The following is a 23,002-nucleotide window of genomic DNA, read 5'->3' as shown; positions in this document are numbered from 1 at the left end:
GATTGAGTATTCAAAGGTGTGAAATGTTTGAGAACTGCAATTGTTTCAAACATTTTGGCTAGCTTAGAAGCAGAATTCAGAAATATTGATATTCTAATATTTTCTCTGCCAAACTGAAAAAAAATCTACCCAGCCGTCAAACTTTTGCTTTTGGAATTTCTCAAGGTCATTAAAATTTCTATATTATCATAATTGCTTCCTGAATCTCTCAAAGCAGTATAACAAGGGCCATCAAACTGTTTATATTCTATCAGTCATTTTTGTGAAAAGTTCAGAGTCCTTCATGATTCACATTTCTTGAGTTCCTCTTTGGAAATCAGCACAATCTTTTTAAAAAGGAATCTTCATTCTTAAATGTCCAAACTAACTCAGAAAAACTGGAAATTAACATTTGTGCTGCGAGAACAACTTGACAAAGTGATTAATGAAGTGCTACTGGAGAAAAACAGTTGGTAAAATAATGAAAATAATATGATCACGTAAAGTGGGTTTTTTCCCCCTAAGACATTTAGTTTTATACATATCAGAATTTTCCTTCTCTTATTTGTAACTGTCAGAAGGAATTATTATGATTGCCTAGGTTCACTCCTTATGGTTTTGAACCATATAAAACATTGAGGTTAGATTTAGAGGTTGAATTTTTTTCCTTAAATGTTTAGGGAAAAAGAGGAATTACATTGAGTTTCTCTTTAGAACAAAGCTAAATTGCTAATTACTATTTTTCTAAAGGCAGTATACTTTCTTTATTTGCCACAACAACATTTTAATTCCTAAAATATGTCCTTCTCTTTTTCTAGTCTCATAAATTGGTGTGTACTTGAGGAAGTAAATTGTATAATAGTCATCTAAATTGGAATTTCCTAAAACTGTATTCTAAAAGCACTGATCTTTTGATAATCCCTTCAGTAGTATCTTCTTAAGGACCAGCAAATTTTAACATTTCATAATGTGTGAGTTCTTTGATAGAAACAAACTGAGGGTTGTTTTTTTTTTAAGATTTTATTTATTTGGGAGGCAGAGTTACAGACAAAAAGAGGGAGAGACAGAAAGATCTTCCATCTACTGATTCACTCCCAAAACGGCTGCAATGGCTGGAACTGGGCAGAAGCCAGGAGCCAGAAGCTTCATTTGAGTCTCCCGCGCGGGTGCAGGGGGCCCAAGGACTTGGGCCATCTTCTACTGTTTTTGCAGGCCATAGCAGAAAGCTAGATTGGAAGAGGAGCAGCCGGGACTAGAACCAGCGCCTGCATGGGATGCCAGCACTGCAGGCGGAGGCTTATCTTGCCTCGCTGCAGTGACAGCCTGAGACAGAGTGAATTCTATTCTTACCTTTTTCTCTAGCAAGGTGTGTGTGTCTTAGATGAACCATTTCATTTCTCTTGGCTTCATTTTTTTCATATGTGTACTGAGCGTGCTGATCAGATGATGTCAAAGTCCCTGAAGTGTGCACTTATTTTATTATAGATAAAATTTATAATGTATGTGTATACTTTTGAAGTACATGAATACTGTCAACAACAACAACAAAAAAAAAACCTTTTGAAATGCTATCCATTATTGTGGCCCCAAATATTTCCTCTGAATAAAAAGCAGAAAATATATCCAATAACTTGTGGACTAGAAACATTTTGTGATGAATTGGGAAAATAAGTTAATTTCAGGAATTGAAAATGTACACCACTAGGCTCTGAAGGAAAAAGAGCCACTTGATATTATATTACAGCATGAGTTTGGTCAACTAAAGTTCTGCTAATATAGAAAATGATAATTACATGTTTAGTGAAAATGCTTTAATCTTTATGGTTTTAGTTACTTGTGTAACAAACTATGTCTTTAGTTGTTCTAAAATTCAAAATGAGTGTTGCTTTGATCTAATAGTAACTTTTATGGACAGTCAGGTCACAGAAGGATATAGATGAAAAATTCAATATACAGAAATGAAGAATTTATTTTATTTTATTTATTTTTATTTGACAGAGTTAGACAGAGAGACATAGAAAGGTATTCCTTCCTCTGGTTCACCCCCAAAGTGGCCTCCACGGTCGGAACTACACAGATCCGAAGCCAAGAGCCAGGTGCTTCCTCCTGGTCTCCCATGTGGGTCCAGGGCCCAAGCACTTGGGCCATCCTCCACTGCCTTCCTGGGCCACAGCAGAGAGCTGGCCTGGAAGAAGAACAATCAGGACTAGAACCCGGTGCCCATATGGGATGCTGGCGCCGAAGGCAGAGGATTAACCAAGTGAGCCACGGCACTGGCCCCAAAGAAGAATTTATTTTATATTTGCAACCTTTCACTGTAAATAAATGCTCACTGGGGCCAGTGCTGTGGTGTAGCTGCCGCCTGCGGTGCAGGCATCCCATATGGGTGCCAGTTCAAATCCCAGCCGCTCCACTTCTGAAGTACTGCCTGGGAAAGCAGTAGAAGACTGCCCTAGTCTTTGGGCCCCTGCACCCGCTTGGGATGACTGGAGGAAGCTCCTGGCACCTGGCTTCAGATCAGCGTAGCTCCGGCCATTGTGGCCAACTGGGGAGTGAACCAATGGATGGAAGACCTTTCTCACTCTCTCCCTCTGCCTCTCCTTCTCTCTCTGTGTAACTCTTTCAAATGAATAAATAAATCTTTAAAAAAATAAACGCTAATTGTATTAATCACCTTGCAGCTTTTTTGTTTGAAACCTTAACCTTTCACACAATTTGAACAGAAAATTTGATTTGAACGACACTGTTTTTGTGGTTCAGAATCCATGCAATCTGCATAAGTATAATAGTGCCACAGCTTATTAGTTTTGCAATCAACAGGAGATACACTGGGGTGATTTGAATTATACATCAAGAAGAATTGTGGGTTTTTTTTTGGCACATCTTGTAGAATGTTATAAAATTAGCATTACTCAAAGAAAACGAGGCATTGGTCTATTAATTTGGCATTATACATTTCAAGTGTATTGTTTTTAGTTTTTATACTGATTCTGCCATATTTGATGACCTTCACTACATATTCTTGTGCAGCTTGAGATAAGAAAATAAATGAAGAAAATTGTTCTCAAAAGTTAGGCCTTAATAACATAGAATATGTGTTGGGTTTCAGATGAATTGAATCTTGATTGCTCAGATTTTTCTTCATATAAGAATATATAATAAAAAGTGTAATGTATTGAGTTAAGGAGGAGACATATGCAAATATGTAGTCACAAATATTTATTTCAAATATTATCTATCACTTGACTGTAGTGGCAAAGATACCTGAGTTTTCCAAACAAGTGTCTTTAGAAGCAATTTTAATTCTTTCCCCAAGAAATGATGATCCTTATTTAAAAATTGGCTTCCTTAAAGTAACTGTCTTGAATGACTTTAAAAATAACACATGACAAAACACTGCAGCTGTTATTATTTTATTCACATAAAAGCATTTATAGATTGATACATGATACTTCATCAGCAAACATTAGGCCAATATCATTCATTTTGTGATGAGCCTTTTAACTTTTAAACTATTTTAGCATTATCTATTTATCAGGAATTCAGTGTCACATTTAGCCATATATTTCTAGTGCATATCAAGCACTTAAATGTTTGTATAAGGGTTATGAAGGAAATACTGCAATATGTGAGTATAGGAAAATATAAGATGTTTAAATTTTGTTCTCATGATAAATTTTAGCAATATGTGACTTCAATAGAAGCTGGTTTTCACTTTAAAAAATGTTCACTTGGGGTCACCATTGTGGCATAGTAAGTTAAGCCACCGCCTGCAGAGCTGGTATTTCCATATGGGTATGGTTTCCATCCTGGCTGCTCCACTTCTGATCTAGGTCCTTGGTAATGTTCCTGGAAATGCAGCAGAGGGTGGTCCAAGGATCGGCCCCTGAACCAGCATGGGAGAGCTGGCAGAAGCTCCTGAATTCTGGCTTTGGCCTTGTCCCACTTTGGTCATTGCAGCCATTTGGGGAGTGAATCAGCAGATGGAAGATACACACTCCCTCTCTCTCTCTGTAGCTCTGCCTTCCAAATAAATAAAACAAATCTTTAGAAAGTGTTCACATAATTTTCCAGTACAAATGCCCAGTTATTTCTATTTTGCTTTTTTTTAAATTATTATTTGGAAGGCAGAGAAACAGAGATAGAAAGACAGGCAGACTGGTTCTCTAACTCATATGCCCACAGTCACCTGGAACAGGCTAAAGCCAGGAGCCAGGAATTCAGTCTAGGGCTCCCACGTGGGTGGCAGGGACCCAAGTACTTCAGCCATCATCTGCTGCCTCCCAGGTGCACATTAGCAGGAAGCCAGAATCAGAAACAGAGCCAGGACTCATACCCAGGTACTCTAATATGTGATATGGGCATTCCAAGCACAGTGGCATGTTAACTGCTTCACCAAATGCCTATCCCTGTTTTAATTTATCAGCTAAGATTATTTATTTGGTACATTTTGAGAAAATACTTTTAAAATTAAATTATACTTAAATAAGCAAACACTATTTATGTAAACATTAATTTTTATATTATTGTCATATTTTTCAAAGTAAAATAATACCTTATTAAATTTAGTAACACATTTAATTATAGAATATTTAATAACTTGAAAAGAATTTCCTTGCTAAAAACAAAATTGATATTTAGATATATACATCTTCTACATTCTTATCATATTTTACATTATATAATCAAGTAGTCACTTATAACATCTGGTTCTGGTTGGATTAATGCAAAATTTTATTTTAGTCATATGATTCACATACACTGTAGTATTTCAAAGGATAAGGATTGTGCTTGTCTTCACTGTGCAAAAATATTGAGCACTATGGATCTTTTAAAAATGTCATTTATATGAAATCTGCTAAATGTCTAGTGGTTAAGATGCTGGCAGCCCACATCCAAGTACCTGAGTTCCATTCCCAGTTTCAGCCTAGTACAATCCCAGTCCGAGCCCAAGCCAGTGAGGGTATTTCAGGAGTGAACCAATGGATGGAAGCTGCCTCTTTCTCTCACTCTGCCTCTCACATAAATAATTCGATAAAAGAAGAAATGTTGGTGCTGGCATTGTGGCTGAGGATATTAAGCTACCACCTGCAGTGCTGGCATCCCAAATGTGTGCCAGTTTGAGTCCTGGCTGCTCCACTTCTTCTCCAGCTCCCTGATAACACACCTGGGAAAGCAGCAGAAGATAGCCCTCCACTCACGTGGAAAACCTGAATGGAGTTCTAGGCTCCTGGTTTCAGCCTGGTTGAACCCTTACTATTGTGGCTCTTTGGGGAATGAAACAGCACATAGACTATTCCCTCTCTCCCTCCCTCCATCTTCTTTATAACTCTGCCTTTCAAATAAATAAAATAAATCTTTTAAATAATGTTACTTGTAAACTTGCAAACTTTACATCTTAATTAAAAAGCACTCTGAAATTTAAAGATACCTTTGGAGATGGGTTTGATGTCATGCAGAAGGAAATTCAAATAATTATAATAAATGTATCTATTAATTGCTGTGCTAGCATGTAATAATATACATATTTACCTATATAGGGGAAAAGGTTTCTTGTTTTGACGGTGTATCATGTGATAAATTCAAGTGTTTCTTCAGAGTCAGTCTTGAAAGTTGTATGCAGAATCTGCTTACTGTCCTGAGTTTTAAGGAAAATTGATTAAAATTTGAATTGGATAGCTTAGAAACCAATTTTCACTTTTCAGCTTAGGAACTAAAGGTCTCAAATAGGTTTTTAAAATGTGTTTGTTTTCTTTGTTATTGTTGTCATGCCACTTGTTTTGCTTCTTTTATTTGTACCTCCGTACCCTTTGAAACAAGTTTAGAGCCATCACAGTCCTTTTTTTCTGACCTTTTCAGCTACCAGATTAGAAAGGATTTTGATCACTAAGGTGTAGCCCACAGTGAAATTGCAGTCTTAAAAATGAAAAGCAAGTACTTTATGTTCTCTGCCTAAGGCAGTCCTTCTTTTTTTTTTCCTCTGGTATATTCGAAAACCCTACAGTTAAAAATTCTAAGAGTTAATTGTTTATTCCACTGATAAATTAGAATTTTGTGTGTGTGTGTGTGTGTGTGTGTGGTGTGTGTGATTCTTATCATTGATTAGAGCTATTATTTTGGGGTTGGGGAGTTGCAGAAATCTATTTAGACAATCAGTTCTACCTGAAGTGTCCTGTGAAAGCACTGCTTTCTCTCTCTCTCTCTCTCTCTCTCTCTCTCTTCTGTACTTCAGGTTGTATTACCATGAAATTACATTTCTTATAAATGAAACACCTTATGGTGAAAAATAAATGTTCTGTGTATATGACAATGACAGAAATATTGCACAGTGCTCTCTCACTAATCTATATGAGTAATAATGTTACTTACACCTTTTTTTTCTATCTCTGATCTATTACTTCTCTCTTAGCATTTCACATATCTTCAGTTTTATGATCTACTTTTACCCAAAATTGATTTTAGACAAGTTCAGAATGTTTTTTAAGCCTTTTTACTTATATAAATATTATTCAATATGTCCCAAAATGTATAAGTGAGTAGGAAATTGATTATACTGTTGGCCTTAACATTATGAATAAACTTCAGATCATTACAAATCTAAGTTTTTGCAAGCATTATTACTTTGTTTAAAAATAGGCTTTGCTAATTTTTCAGACCAAGCATGATCTCACAATATTTTGAAATAATGCAAGCTCTGAATTTATCTAGAGAATAATATCTTTAATTCACCATATTATTCTAATTGTGTGAAAAATATGAAAATAGTTATATTTTAGAAATTGTTTTTTAAACCACGATAAGAAAATTCTGTTGGGCATTCTCATGCCAGTGTGTATTGACTTTTGATCTCCCCACAGCTATTTTCCACATCAGTATTTGGAGGTAGAGCAAACTATTAAGTGAAAAACAATGTTTTTCCTCATACTACATTTTCAGTAAGAGGTTCCATGAGAGACACTGGCACTTCAATGCACATTGTCATCACAGAAAATAAAGCTAGAAAATCTATTGGATTCTTGCAAAACGTTTAGTCCTTTTTAAAAATGTGTAAAAGCACCTTGCTTTTGGAAAAGGACAAATCATTACTTTCTAAGATGCCAGCATATTGTATAGGCTTGGTCAAATTCTAGAAAAACATATTATAAGGGACTATCATGGACTATCGGTCCTTAGCTATCTCATTCATCACATTCTCTGTAAAAGGAGGTTGAAAATATCTTACAGTTTATATTTACTCAGTTATGCTAATGTAATCTGCTAAAATGTAGTATTTATTGTGTTTAACTTTATTAAAATCTCTTTTTAGCTTTCATTCCTGGACTAAAGAAAGGTACAGTGGAAAACAATCCATACCATACCCATGGTGCATGTTTCATTTTAAAATGAATTACTGGCTTGTGTTTAAGAACTATTTTTTTTTTCTCTTCTCATGAAACAACACAATTTCAACTGTTTGCTTCAAACACATTTTTAATATGTTTAAAATAAACTGATTTCTAGGAAGGATATTCAGTTAGTTAGATATGTTGTATACCCGGATGCTTTTTCCAAATTATGAGTCATCCAACTTTAGAAAGCAAAAGTAATATGACCCTAAAGTTATTTATTTGACATGTAGTCATTGCTTTCAAATTACCTATGGATTTAATATTCAGTTTTTCCACTGACAGTATAAGCATTTTGTCTGAGGAGGCATTTAAAATATAATTCTAATTTCTGTATTTTTATTCATTTTATCTGTAACTTGTATATGCATGCCTAACAAAATAATCTAAGTTTACATTCCTTGTGAACTTGTAAATAATATGCAAGATGAATTTTCTTTGCCAAATTTTAATGTATAAATTGTATGTGATTCTATACTAAGTTAAGGTTGACAGAAAGCACATTTCTTGAAACATGGAGTTTAAGCAATCAGTTAAAATATCTATAATTTTATTGTTCTGATAAAATTTTAAAGTGTTACAAAATATGTGAAACATTTCAAATATATTTGCATTCATTGTGTACATACAAACATTTCTTTATTGTCCACTTCATATTTGGGGATATGTCTGTCATAATGTTCCATTGCTATTTAAAATAATTTATTTCTGCTTATACAGTTTTAATTTAAACTGTAATTTATAATGCATTGGTGTTTCGATCAAATAAAATAGCACTTAAAGAATAAATCTTCCTGAAAACAATCATAAATCTAAATTGTTGTGTAAAAGGAATCTCACCTTTAATCTTTAATTGACATACTAAGAGCAAGCTCTATTTTTTTTTTTTTGGTGTTTTAAATCTTGCTTTGGAATCTTTAGATAGAAATGTAGCAATTCTTTTGTGATATTGTATGATCAATACTAAATTCCATGATAATTTTTTGGCTATCAATTAAATAGTGAAATTTTAAGGCAAATATTGGATTACCCTTAAAACTCTGAGTAGTCAAGGTTTAAATGGGTTATTCAGGTTTAAATGGATACGTTAAATAAACTTTTTATTTTGTGTCTCTCCTTCTCACTGGTCTTTAGGTATCCCCTGACAGTATTCAGGAACTACAATTATTTAATAGTCATGGGGACTTGTTTGTGTGTGTTGTACAAAGGTGTTTTATTCATAACTACTAAGAAGTATAGTGGAAAGATTATTCAAAAGTGAGTTAGGAGTTCTGATGGCAATCCTACATCTTACTAGATGTATGTACTTAGCCAAGTCTTTTAAACTCACAGAAGCTTTATTTTCCCAATTTAGAAAATTGCAATAATTGTATGTCTTTGAAGCATGATGATGTAATATAATAATAAAAATCCCTAAAATAGCTAGCATTTGAATGTGTATTGTGTTCTAGCCAATGTTCCTGGTGACTAAGTCTCAAATATTTTTAATATTTCTTCCACTTCTATGTGTAGGTTATTTTATTGTTCCCATATTTTAAGAGGTGGAAACTGTAGAAAAGAAAAAAGTTAAATTAAAAAATTCATCTGATAATCCCTTAAGCACTATACTTCTGTAAGACATTACCATTACTCCAGATCTTTAAATCTTCATTGGTATATCATTGACTAATTATAATTGCAATTAAACTCATACTTTAAATTTTGCTCTTATTAAATATTATTTATTTAATATATTTGTAATGCAGTTGGGCTCTAATTTCAAGTTACTCTACAAAATCATTGTTTTTTATTATTATATTTTATTACAGTTTTCATATTATGTTTTATGTATCTTGTCATTATCAGCTCATTTGAGTATAGTTGCTAATATTTACCTCACTTAGTACAATTTCTTAGGCATACTTCATAGAATTAAATGTTACTATACATGAAGAAAAAGCCCTTTGTGACCCTAGTCATGAACTTATGAAACTAGTATCATTTCTTTCATTCCGTTTTTCTGCTGAAGGTTGACTGATTTCCAGGAATGATATTGGCTTGTTTTCCAAAATGTGTATGCATTTCTCCTCATTGCAAATTACATGCATGCAGACAAGCACTTAGTAGTAAGACAATCATTTCTACTTCTGGAGATGCCTTACTTTTCCCCAAGAAGAAATTGTAGAAAGATATTTGTCAACCCATTCAGGGCAAATTTTTTGTACCTCCTCTTGAGGGAAATACGTATTTGTAAACATTGACAAATTAATACTTTCCATTGTATTTGTTTGCAACTGCACTTTTCCCCCACATATTTCAAGAGCAAGAGTTTCAGCTGTATCTTTTACATTTTCTGTTGGCATTGCGGTCTAGGATCTGTAGGCAGTAGACTGTCAACTGGTTTGCCTACCTGCAGTCATGGGTCAGTTTGTTGTCTACAGCAGTGCTGCAGTTATCCAAGGTGATTTCTGATATATCTTTATCGTGTTTTATGGGACAACCTTTACCCTTTTGGTCTTCAGTTAACCATCAAATATCTGTTCTTGAACAAATTTTTGATACTTCTTGTTAGTACTCAAGGGTCAAGGGTAGTTTAAGAGTTTATTACTTTGGGCTTGAAATGCTGGATCTGAGTCAGAGATAACTATGACAAGGGACAAGCATGTGAGGGAAAGTTAGGTTGAGGTGGAAGGATCTAGAAGAGTGTGGGAAAATGGATTTTTCTCTCATACAAATCTATCTTTATCTGGCTGCTTATTTAATAAGAGTTTGTGACAATAAAATATAGTTCATCTTTATGCAGGAGATTTTCAAATGTCAATTAATGAGAAAATTAACATCATTCATAGGGCATTTTTCCATAGACAGGAGTTAATGAAAAATGTGTGTGTATAGTTTCAAGTAACAAATTTATGGCACAAGCCATAATATTAATCCTTTCAGGATAATTTAATGTTTCCCTAAATTCTCATATGAAAGGACTAAATCAACATGAGGTTTCATTGGTTTTGTTTTAGATTACTAATAGTAGACTTTAAAATGTCACAGAAAAATATTTGTGAAAGGAATTAAGTCTTATGAAGCATTAGAATTTGGATATTTTAAGTTCTAAAATTGTCTTCTTCAGATAATATATGACAAGTTAATTTTGCCATATTCATTATATATTGTACATTGACACATGGAGCTCGAAAAAATTTGTATTGTTTCCTAATGTGGTATTTATAATAAGACAAAAGAAGGAAATTTTTATTATTTATCATAAAAAGTAGACAAGAAGAGAATAATTAGTATCATTTTGGAGTTAATGAAGAGTTATTAAAGTTAGTAAATGGTTGTGGTACTACAGTGTTGTCATTCTGATAAAAACTTTTGGCATAGATTTTAAGCAGTATAAAATCTTTGAAGAGCAAATGAATTCTTTAAACTTTTTAATTGTATGTAAATGAATTAAAGGGCATTGCTAAATGACAATCACCTTCTTATTAGCAAAACATGACTTGTGAGTTTAAATGAGTCATAAACATTGTGGAAATTCAAAATACTTATTTCTACTATAGCTAATACGAATGGTAATCTTCATTTCATAAAACATAATTTTAATATATACAACTTTCCTTTTATATTGTCTTGAAATCGACATGAGAAAAAAATAAAATATTGCATTGGTTTTGTGTTTAAATATCACATAAAAACCTGGACTTTTTTGCCTTATAAATATCAAGCACAACTGTATGGCATATCAAAATATATCATCTATGTGAGAAAAATATTAGTATTATTATTGAATATAAACAACTTTTCACAACAAGAAATAATACTTATAATTTGTTATAATGTATATACCTTCATATAAAATTTTTGTACTAGTTATATGGTATTCTTATTACTAATACATCAAATTTTGTATTAATAATATGAATATTCAACTAACAAAAACTTATTTTTTTAATTTAAAAATATGAGTGTCCAATACTTATATCAATATCAAGTACAATAAAGCAGATTAATTTTTAAAAATATAGCCTATTTGCTGACTCATGAATAAACTAAACACTTTTTTAAGTATAGGAAGCTACTGTGCTGGGAGCAGGAATTTAACCTAGCTGTTAAGATCCCTGCATCCCGTAGTTGAGTACCTGTGTTGGATTCTCAGCTCAGGCCCCTGACTCTAGCTTCACAGTAATGCAGACCCTGGAAGACAGTAACGACTCACTTAACTAAGTTCCTGCCACCCGCACTGGAGACCTGAATCATGTTCCCTGCTCCTGGTCAAGTCCCAGCTGTTGTGGGTATTTAAGTAGTAAACCAGTCAGTCTCTCTCTCTCTCTCTCTCTTTCTCTCTCTTTCTCTCTCTTTCTCTCTCTCTCTCCCCCCTTCTACCCTCCCTCCCTCCTTCAAATAATTTTCAAAATGTTTTAAGAAGAATTTACCTGTGCTGGTCATTATATTTCAATCTTGTTTTTTCCGTCCCATTTAAATCCCACACACCTTTCGTGGCCAAATCTAGGAAAGATTCCTTGAGTATCCAGCTGAAGTGCTAGCTAGCTGTAAGAGTCAATTGCATGGATTATATTTCCACTTGACATGTTGTATTTTACATGATTTCAAATTATTTATTTGTGTACATTCAAGACAGAAAGGTAAAATGAAGATCATTTCTCATACCTGTTTGTATCTGTTAAACATTCAATAAATATGGAGTGAATAAATGTGTCCAGAATAATTAACTAGTCATTTATGACTACTCAATTAACTAGTCATAAAGGAAGACTCAAGATTGTGGAGATATAATCACACTGTGCAACTAATGTTAGTTGCATTAAATTATATATTATAAAACAAAAAAGTGTGAATACTGAGTATCTTGCTAATGTTTTGAAAGGATTTTTAAATATATTTGTGTATATATATATATACACACACATATATAGAGGCTCATTATGCTGTATTTTTCACTGTTGCAAACATTTTCAATTTTGTTTACTTATAATTCAGTACCATTAAAAATATTCTGAATAGGGGCCAGAGCTGTGGCACAGTGGGTAAAGCAGCTGCCTGCAGTGTCGTCATCCCATTTAGGCTCTGGTTCGAGTTCCAGCTGCTCCAATCTTTAAATTAAAAAAAAAAAAAGAAAAGATCTATTTACTTACATGAAAGATTTACAGAAAGGCAAGGAGAAAGAAGTCTTCCATCTGCTGTTTCAGGAGCTTCTTCTGGGCTCCAACATGGGTGCAGGGGCCCAAGGATTTGGGCCATCTGCTGCTGCTTTCCCATGCCATAGCACAGAGCTGGATTGGAAGTGGAGCAGCCAGGACTCGAACTGGAGCCCATATGGCATGCCAGCACTGCCGGCAGAGGCTTTACCCTGTATGCCACAGTGTCAGCCCCAACAAATGAATTTTTCAAAAAAAAAAAAGAAAAAAGACACTAGCATTTTAAAAGGTTTATAAAAATATTCTGAATAAATCATTATTAAATCTAATAATTTTCTCCTTACATATACAACTGACAGAATATAGTTCAGAATATATTCCTCTCCCAGTTTTTAAAGTGCATCCTTCATGACTTAGAGCAATGCTGCCTTAAATTTAAGGAATTCAAATAAACGAAAAAAATATCAAGACATATTTGTATTTATTGTCTATAGTTGTTTACCCTTTAAAAACATTTTCCTCTTTCTGAAAACATAATCCTATTACCTGTATTCATGATGAAGTTGTATAGAAATTTGTTTTCAAGGCCAGCTTTGTGGTGCAGTGGGATAAGCCGTTGCCTGGGACTCTGGCATCCCATGAGTATCAGATTATGTCCCGCCTGCTCTACTTCCAATCCAGTTCCCTGCTAATGTACCTGGGGAAGCAGCAGAAGATGACCCAAGAGCTTGAGCGCCTGCCACCTGCATGGGAGACCAGGATGGAGTTCCATACTCTTGGTTCCAACCTGGCCCAGCCCTGTCTGTTTGGACCATTAGGGCAGTGAACCAGCAGATGGAAAATCTGTGTGTGTGTGCGCGCGTGTCCGCTTGAGCATGTGTGTGTGTGTGTGTGTGTGTCCCCTTCTCCCTCTGTCATTCTGCCTTTCAAATAAATAAGTAAACCTTTAAGAAAAAAATTTGTTTTTCAAGAATATCTGCCATTTAATGTAACTGGAAAATGATTGATTCAGTGCTTACTCATCGATCCAACTCTCACTTCATACTTTACTTTTTAAAAGGATGGCCCAGGTGCTTGGGCCCTGCACCCCATGGGAGACCAGGAAAAGCACCTGGCTCCTGGCTCCTGCCATCGGATCAGCGCGGTGCGCCGGCCGCAGCGCGCCGGCCGCGGCAGCCATTGGAGAGTGAACCAATGGCAAAGGAAGACCTTTCTCTCTGTCTCTCTCTCTCACTGTCCACTCTGCCTGTCAAAAAAAAAAAAAAATGTATCTTAGGCCGGCGCCGCGGCTCACTAGGCTAATCCTCCACCTTGCAGCGCCGGCACACCGGGTTCTAGTCCTGGTCGGGGCGCCAGATTCTGTCCCGGTTGCCCCTCTTCCAGGCCAGCTCTCTGCTGTGGCCAGGGAGTGCAGTGGAGGATGGCCCAAGTCCTTGGGCCCTGCACCCCATGGGAGACCAGGAGAAAAACCTGGCTCCTGCCTTTGGATCAGCGCGGTGCGCCGGCCACAGCACGCAGGCTGAGGAGGCCATTGGAGGGTGAACCAACAGCAAAGGAAGATCTTTCTCTCTGTCTCTCTCACTGTCCACTCTGACTGAAAAAAAAAATAAAAAATAAAAATAAAAATAAATAAAAAAATATGTGGCATGTACCAATGCCATCTCACTAGTCCCAGTGATCAATTTCTGTTCACAATTGATCATAATGATAGGACTAAGAACCAAAGGGATCACATAAACAAGAATAGTGTCTGCAAATACTAGCTGATAGAATAAAAAAGGGAGAGAATGATCCAACATGGGAAGTGAGATACACAGCAGACCCATAGAATGGCAGATGTCCTAAACAGCACTCTGGCCTCAGAATCAGCCCTTATGGCATGTGGATCCAGCTGAAAAGCCCATGAGAATATTTCAGGCATGAAAAGCCAAGACACTCTGGGGAAAAAAAAAAAAAAAAAACCTAAATGAAAGATCTCCGCGAGTGAGATCCCAGTGGAAAGAACGGGTCATCAAAGAAGGAGGTACCTTTCTCTGAAGGGAGGAGAGAACTTCCACTTTGACCATGATCAGAGTCAGTGAACTCAGGGGGCTTCCATAGCCTTGGCAGCTCATGACAAGAGCCTAGGGTGATTACTGATGCCATAAACAAGAGTGTCAATTTGTTAAGTCAACAACAGGAGTCACTGTGCACTTACTCCTCATGTAGGATCTCTGTCCTTAGTGTGCTGTACATTGTGATTTAATGCTATAACTAGTACTCAAACAGTATTTTTCACTCTATGTTTCTGTGTGGGAGCAAACTGTTGAAATCTTTACTTAATGTATGCTAAACTGATCTTCTGTATATAAAGAGATTTGAAAATGAATCTTGATGTGAGTGGAAGGGGAGAGGGAGCGGGAAAGGGGAGGGTTGCGGGTGGGAGGGACGTTATGGGGGGGGGAAGCCATTGTAACCCATAAGCTGTACTTTGGAAATTTATCTTCATTAAATAAAAGTTTAAAAAAAAGAAAAAAAAGGAAAATTTCATACCCATAAAAATAATAAAAAATAAAAATGTATTTTATTTTACTTTATTTTAAAAATGGTTTATTTATTTATTTGAAAGGAGAGCTAGAAAGATAGGTGGGTCTTTCATATGCTATTCACTCCCCAAATGCCCGCAACAGCTGGAAGTAGATTAGGCTGAAGCCAGAAGCCAGGCTTCAACTGCCATTTCCATATGGGATGTGAATATTCCAAGTAGGTGCCCTACCTGCTGTGCCACAACACACACTAGAGAGGTGGAGGGAAAGAGAGAGAGAGAGAGAGAGAGAGAGGAATTCCCATCTACTGATTAACTCCTCAAATGCCCGCAACAACCAGGGCTGGACCAGGCCAAAGCCAAGAACTCAGTGCAGGTCTCTCATGCAAGTGGCATGCCACTAAACACCCGAGCCATCTACTCCTTTCCAGCGTGCACATTAACAGGAAGCTGGAATTAGAAGTTGAGCTGACATGCAAACACAGGCCTTCTGATGTGGGATACAAGCTTCCCCAGTGGCATCTTAAGCACTACACCAAATACCCACCTCATCATTGTTATTTTTTATCATTTATTATCATTTATTGTTATTTTTAGTTTTTTTAAAGAATTAATTGGTTTTTTAAAAATTTCTTTGAAAGAGAGAGAGAAATTGCCTACTTGCTGGTTCACTTCCCAAATGCCTGCAAAGGCTAGGACTGGGCCAGCCTGAAGCCAAGAATCTGAAACCCATTCTAAGTCTCCCATGTGGGTGCAGAGATCCAACTACTGAAACTACTAAATCTGCTGTCTCCCAGGGTGCTCTTTAGTACGAAGCTGGAATCAAGAACAGAGCTGGGTCTCAAACCCAGACACCTCAGTATGGGATGCCAGCATCACACACTGCTATATCAAATGTCCATACTGTACTTAATTTTAATCTTCATTCTCTGGGTACTATTATCTATCTTGCCATATGAAATGGATCCTGAATGATGATTCAGTATTGCAGAAGTATTTTTCTTTCTGTTCTGACAATAATCATGAAATTAATCACTTTTGGCTTCTTATCTGGATTTACTGTGAGGCAGAACATTTTGACAGAAATACAGTTTACAAAGTTTACAAATGGGTAATTTTGTTTGCTAGAATATATGCAAAAACTGATCATTGAAAAGGCTATATTTTCATTAGGTAAATTGTTCATCTGAGACTATAGACCAGGAATCTTGAATTTCAAGTGATGCATTATCATTGATTTTGATCATCAGAGTCAAATAGAAATATAATGGAAGCCACGTATGTAGTTTGAAACATCTGGTGGCCATTTTTTTTTCAAAGATTTTATTTAATTTTATTTTAGAGGAAGAGACAGAACCAGAGGTCTTCATCTGCTGGTTCACTCCCCAAATGGCCACAATGGTCAGAGGTGGGCCGATCTAAAGTCAGGAGTCAGGAGCTTCTTCCAGGTCTCTCACATGGATGCAGGGGCCCAAGCACTTGGGCCATTTTCCACTGCTTTCTCAAGCCATAGCCTAAAGCTGGATCAGACGAGGAGCAGCTGGCACACAAACCAGGGCCCATATGAGATGCCAGCACATAGGTAGAGGCCCAGTCCACTATGCCACAGAGCTGGCCCCAGCCATATTTTTAAAAAATAGAGAGAAACAAGTGAAATTAAATTTACTAATACATCTACTTAACAAAGTATGTCCAAAATATTACCATTCCAACATGTAATCAATATAAAAGTAACAAATGAAATATTTTACCTTCTTTTTCATACTGAGTCCTGAAATCTTGTATTATTTTATACATACAGCATATCTCAATTCCGAATAGCTGTATTTCAAGTACCAGAACAGCTATGTGTAGCTAGTGACCAGTATATTAGCTTTAGATTTTTTTCAAAGGCTAAAGATTAACTAGTCAGTTTGGTCTTGGAGTCCATCAGTTTGATATTACACCTTGAAGAAAAACAAACTCTTGGAAACCTTGAATTTATGCTTGCTCATCTGGGAACATTTTTGCCCAGATTTGCCAAAGTTCAAAGAACAGAAGCGATTGGTGAAAAGTGCTTTGGTTGAGTTTTACTGCTGTGAGTGATGGTACGGAAAAAAAAATGTTGAATGTGAAGCAGCAAAGAGCTATATAGATCAAAGTCAACACTTTCAGTTGCCCACTTTGTGTCATATATAGGAACCATAATTCTTTGCTTTCCTTGAAATTCTTGTGTAGTTTTCAAGAGAAGTGAGCCCTCCGAGAACACTGACTGGCACTAGTTAATCTGAAGGCTACACAAGCATGGATTATTTTAGGTATCATGTAGTATTTTTTTAATAGTCCAGATTTATTGTTCCCAGTATTGGAACCAGAAAGCTGGAAATTTTTTTTCCTCCAGTTTATATAAAATATGCTTTAATTTGAATAGATTATTAATGTAGTTTGACATGAAAATGTGAATGTTAAGAATGCTAATTCTGAATAAAATTAAATTAGAGCCCGTAACAAATCTGAAATATTTAAATTAAATGTCTACAGGTGTTATCCATGGTGGCTGGGACTACAGGATATGTTTTGTAGACTTACTGACAATGTTTGTGAATAGTGCTATGTGTCAGAGAAAAAATATTTTTTTTCCTCACTTGAAAATATGTACCTTTGGTCCAAAACATCACCAAACTGGAAACAGAAAATGCCTTCAAAATAATGAGATGCAATGCACAATTAATAGGGTAACATTTAAGTAACTCAATCAATACAACCATAAAATCAATCAAATCCAAATATATCATTGCTGATTGGAAAAGATGTGGAAGACAGTATTTTTTAAAAAAGATTTATTTATTTATTTGAAAGTCAGAGTTACACAGAGAGAAGAGAGCAGAGAGAGAGAGGTCTTCCATCTGATGGTTCACTCCCCAATTGGATCTGAGCTGCGCCATTCCAAAGCCAGGTGCCAGGAGCTTCTTCTGGGTCTCCCACGTGGGTGCAGGGGCCCAAGGATTTGGGCCATCTTCTACTGCATTCCCCGGCCATGGCAGAGAGCTGGATCAGAAGAGGAGCAGCCGGAACTAGAACCGGTGCCCATATGGGATGCTGGCGCTTCAGGCCAGGGCGTTAACCACTGTGCCACAGCGCTGGCCCCAAACAGTATTTAGTTATTATTTACATCCAAGTGAAATTTAGAAAATATATCTTAACAGTTTGCAGCTTGGAAAAAGCAGTTGTTGGATGCTTTACAAAGTTTGAATTTACACAATTAATTAACAAAATTTATATTAACAAATTGCCCAGATCTGGTCACTAGCTACAAATTATATTAACAAAAGTTATGTTTTCTTTGCAGTCAGTATTTGATGCTGTATTCCAAGTATAATAATAGTGTAGACAAAAAGAGGGAAGGAATGGGTAACTTTGCAGAACTTGTGTTAAATGTTTTCCAAATCTAATATCTTGAGCCTTGAGCTTATTCTAATGTATTTAAAATATTAATAATAATAGTATTACAAAAAGTAACAAAATTAAAAAAGATTTTTAGGGCCATGGCTCACTAGGCTAATCCTCCACCTTGCGGCGCCGGCACACCAGGTTCTAGTCCTGGTCGGGGCTCCGGATTCTGTCCCAGTTGCCCCTCTTCCAGGACAGCTCTCTGCTGTGGCCAGGGAGGTCAGTGGAGGATGGCCCAAGTGCTTGGGCCCTGCACCCCATGGGAGACCAGGATAAGTACCTGGCTCCTGCCATCGGATTAGCGCGGTGTGCCGGCCGCAGCGCGCCGGCCGTGGCGGTCATTGGAGGGTGAACCAACGGCAAAAGGAAGACCTTTCTCTCTGTCTCTCTCTCTCACTGTCCACTCTGCCTGTCAAAAAAAAAAAAGATTTTTAACAGTGGAATTCAGACTATGTAAAGATTTAACAATGAAACACGTATCATATCTGTGTAGAAAATGATAAATCAATGCAGTAAAATAGTATGTTAATGCATATGTGAATATTAAACATGATTTAGAAATAATAAGAACCAGAGATAAAGTTATGCACTATTAGACAAATGGTGTTGAAACAGTTGGCAAAATATTTGGAAACAGACAATCATTCCAAAATATAGTTCCAAGAAAATTGTAATAAATGAATGAACTGACAATGAACCTGGGACCATATAATTTATAAGAAGATATAACTGAATATCAACCAAAGGACTATGCCTTACTTTAATATTTCTTTTCAAATATCATTATAATTAGTGCAAAGCTATTCTAGAATAACTCTAATAAAAATATGTAGCTTAATTTAATTACTAGATTAGTTCTTATTGTGACACTATGAAAACTATTGTTTTTTCGGCTAGTTTAACCAAAAGTTTCAGTTCTAAAGTAATTCTGTTGTTATTAATTTAAATATTGTCCTTGATATATTGTCCTTGTAAAAAATATTGCATTAAGTAATATTTATTCTCTTCATTTTTATTGTAGTTAATGATAATTTTTAACTTTCAGTGAGCAGTCACAACAGTTTATTCATTGTTTGAATTTTAAAGCATCAACAGAAACAGCTGCTTTTCTCAAGAGGCTATTTCTAAATAGTGATTAGAAGATTTCTTCAAACAATACTTGATCAACTAGGCTTGTATTGGTAGATGTGGCCTGATTGTTCACTCAGTGCTAATGTGCCTTGTGTGTATAGTTTCTGGGAATCTTTGCACACTCCTGCCTTTTCACTCCCTTCCTTCTCTCTTACAGGTCTCTTGACCTGTCTTCTTCCTCTTTTTTTAAAAAAAACTTTTTTATTTTATTTGAAAGGCAGAGTTACAGAGAGAGAAGAAGAGAGTGACAGAGAGAGATCTTCCATCCACTGGTTCACTCCCTAAATAGCCACAACAGCCAGATCTGGGCCAACTCAAAGCCAAAAGCCAGAAACTTCATCCAGATCTTCCACATGGGTTTCAGTGGCCCAACAACTTGGGCCATCCCCTGCTGCTTTTCCAGGCACACCAGCAAGGAGCTGGATCTAAAGTGGAACTGCCGGGACATGTACCCATGCCCATAAGGAATGCCAGCATCGCAGGTGGTGGCTTTACTCACTATAGCACAGCACTGGTTCCCAAAATTATATTTTTAGCATAATGTTCAATGAGATACTATGTAAGAAGATTTCATATATTATGAGCTTGCTTTGGGATAGCATATAGATAAATATAAAAATAAATCCTAAATGGGGTTTCCAGCAAAACTGCATTATCATTTTCAACATCTCTTTAATATAGACAGAGGCATAAGGTATAATCCAGAAAATCTTCCCAAGCAGGCTACTTTGGGACTGTATTCTTACATTCATACTATATGATTGCATACTCAATTTAAAAATCAAAATATTTTGTGAGTAGTTCCTTCATGAAAAATGATATTATTGCAATTTTATTTAACACCCTATAAACACAATTACTTTTGAAGGAGGGTGGGTGGGATTGATGGAGGAAGGGAGGGTAGGGTAGAAAGTATATTATGCTCTTTGCCTCTCCTTCTCTCTCTGTAACTCTGCCTTTCAAATAAAATAAAATTTTTTTTTTTTAAAAGTAGCATATTCTTTTACATTTCCTGGGCCCCAGAAGCCATTAGATTGTTTTACTCAGATAATACAACTACTTAACCAGATAATCAAATTTCTTAAATGTAAAAGCATTTTCCCCTAATCATTAGTAACTGTTTTATCCAGTTTAATTTATTTTTTAAGATTATTGCTATGACCCTCCTGACATAGTATTTTCATAGAGTTACTTAATCCTCCCAAAAGGTGGTATAACAATGAAGAGAAAGTACTACCTGGTTTTATATATTCATATGTTCTCTTTAGTTTCTATGTAAGAACTGTGAACTTCCATTTTATTGATAGTATTGTAATATTAATACTTTCGGTTACATTTTTATTTATATAAAGGGAAAACTATTGCATATATACAGTTTTAAGAGCATAATATACTTCCTACCCTACCCTCCCTTCCTCCATCAATCCCACCCTCCCTCCTCCTTTTTTTATTTTTCTCTTAATTTTTACAGTGACATGCTTTTAATTTTCTTTATAATTGCAAGCATAAAACTCCACTAAATAAATAATTCAACAAGTAATAAGTAGAAATCCACTATTCCTCAGGAGTATATAGACAATGAGTATAAACAATACTCAAATCTCAAAATGTCAATTTCACTAATATACATTGCATTTTTCATACTCTGTATATTAGTTACCACAAATCAGGAAAAACGTGTTATTTGTCTTTTGGAGACTGGCTAATTTTATTAAGCATAATCTCCAGTTGCATATGTTTTGTTCTGAAAGACAGGATTTCATTCCTTTTTTATGGCTGAATAGTATTCCATTGTACATGTATAGTTATATATATATATATATATATGTGAGCGTATATATATATATATACCATAATTTATTTATCTAGTCATCAGTTGATAGACATCTGAGTTGATTCCATATCTTAGCTATTGTGAATTGAGTTGTTATAAACATGGGGGTACAAATAACTCTTTCATATGCTCATTTCATTTCCTGTGGATAAATTTCCAGGAATGGGATTGCTGGGCTATATGGTAGATCTATTTTCAGAACTCTGAGGAATCTCCATACTGTATCCATAGTGGTTGTGCAAGTTTACATTCCCACCAACAGTATATTAGGATACTCTTTTTCCCACATACTCACTAGCATTTATTATTGTTTCATTTTTGGATGATAGACATTCTAACTGGGGTGATGGTGAAAGCTCATTATAATTTTGATTTGCATTTCCCAGATGGCTAGTGATCCTGGGCCTCTCTTTATGTTTTTGTTGGCCATTCATATTTCATCCTCTGAAAAATGCCTGTTCATATCCTGAGCCCATTTCTTAACTGTATTGTTTGTTTTGTTGTTGAGTTTCTTGAGCTCCTTATATGTTCTGGATATTAATCCTTTATTAGATGTATAGTTTGTAAATATTTTATACCATTCTGTCAGTTGCCTCTTCACTTTGTTGAGTGTTTCCTTTGATGTGCAGAAGCTTCTTAGCTTGAAGTATTCCCATTTGTCTATTTTTGCCTTTATTACCCTGTGCTTCTGGGGTCTTATCCAAGAACTTTTTGCCTATTCCAATGTCTTGAAGTATTGCCTTTATGTTTTCCTATAGTAATTTGATTGTCAGGTCTTAGATTTAGATCCTGATCCACTGTGACTTGATTTTTAAATAAAGTGTAAGGTAGGGAAATTGTTTCATACTTATGCATGCAGAGAGCCAATTTTTCCAACACCATTTGTTTAAGAGATTGTCCTTTTTCTCCAGAGAGTGAGTTTAGCTCATTTATCAAAGGTTAGTTGGTTGTAGATGCATGGATTAAATTCTAGAGTCCCTAGACTGTTCCACTGGTCAATGCATCTATTCTTTTTTTAAAAGAAAAAGATGCATTATTTTGTTTGAAAGTCAGAATACAGAGAGACAGAGAATCAGAGAAAGAAAGAAAGTGAATCTACTGACTCATTCCCCAGATGGCCGCAATGGCCAGGACTAGGCCAGGATGAAGCCAGGAGCCAGAAGCGTCCTCCAGGTCTTCCATGTGGGTAGCAGGTCCCAAATACTTGGGCCATCCTCCACTGATTTTCCCAGGCCACCAGCAGGGAGCAAATTGGAATTGGAGCAGATGGGACATGAACTAGCACTTATATAGGATGCCAGCATTGCAGGCAGTGGTTTTACCAGCTATGCCCCAGTGCTGGCCTGAAAGGTCTACCCTTGTGCCAGTACCAGAGTGTTTTGATTATAACATGTCTTTTTTTGACTACAACATGTCTTGATATGAGATATTGTGATACCTCCAGCCTCGTTTTTATTGTTTAGGCTTGCTTTAGCTATTCTAGTTCTCTTGTGATTCCACATGAGTTTTAGGGTCATTTTATCCAGATAGGATAATGAACATATGATATTTTTGTTGGGATCATATTGAATCTGTAAATTGCTTT

General features: G+C 35.8%; 1 protein-coding gene across 6 annotated transcripts in view; it reads left to right on the top strand.

Moving 5' to 3' along the window:
* Nucleotides 1-23,002, top strand: part of PCDH11X (protocadherin 11 X-linked) — a 754,441-nt gene that overhangs the window by 611,294 nt on the left and 120,145 nt on the right. For 4 of the 6 annotated variants that reach the window (XM_070066783.1, XM_051827411.2, XM_051827409.2 and 1 more), the window contains one exon: nt 7,286-7,309. The exons of the other annotated variants lie outside the window; for them this stretch is intronic. In XM_070066783.1, coding sequence (XP_069922884.1) covers nt 7,286-7,309 — 24 coding nt within the window. The remainder of the gene's footprint in view (nt 1-7,285; nt 7,310-23,002) is intronic. 6 annotated transcript variants of the gene reach the window in all.

This window comes from Oryctolagus cuniculus, chromosome X, assembly GCF_964237555.1.
Source record: "Oryctolagus cuniculus chromosome X, mOryCun1.1, whole genome shotgun sequence".
Taxonomy (NCBI): domain Eukaryota; kingdom Metazoa; phylum Chordata; class Mammalia; order Lagomorpha; family Leporidae; genus Oryctolagus; species Oryctolagus cuniculus.
Note: the sequence above shows the minus strand (reverse complement) of the source record. Positions and strands in the feature narration are given on the sequence as shown.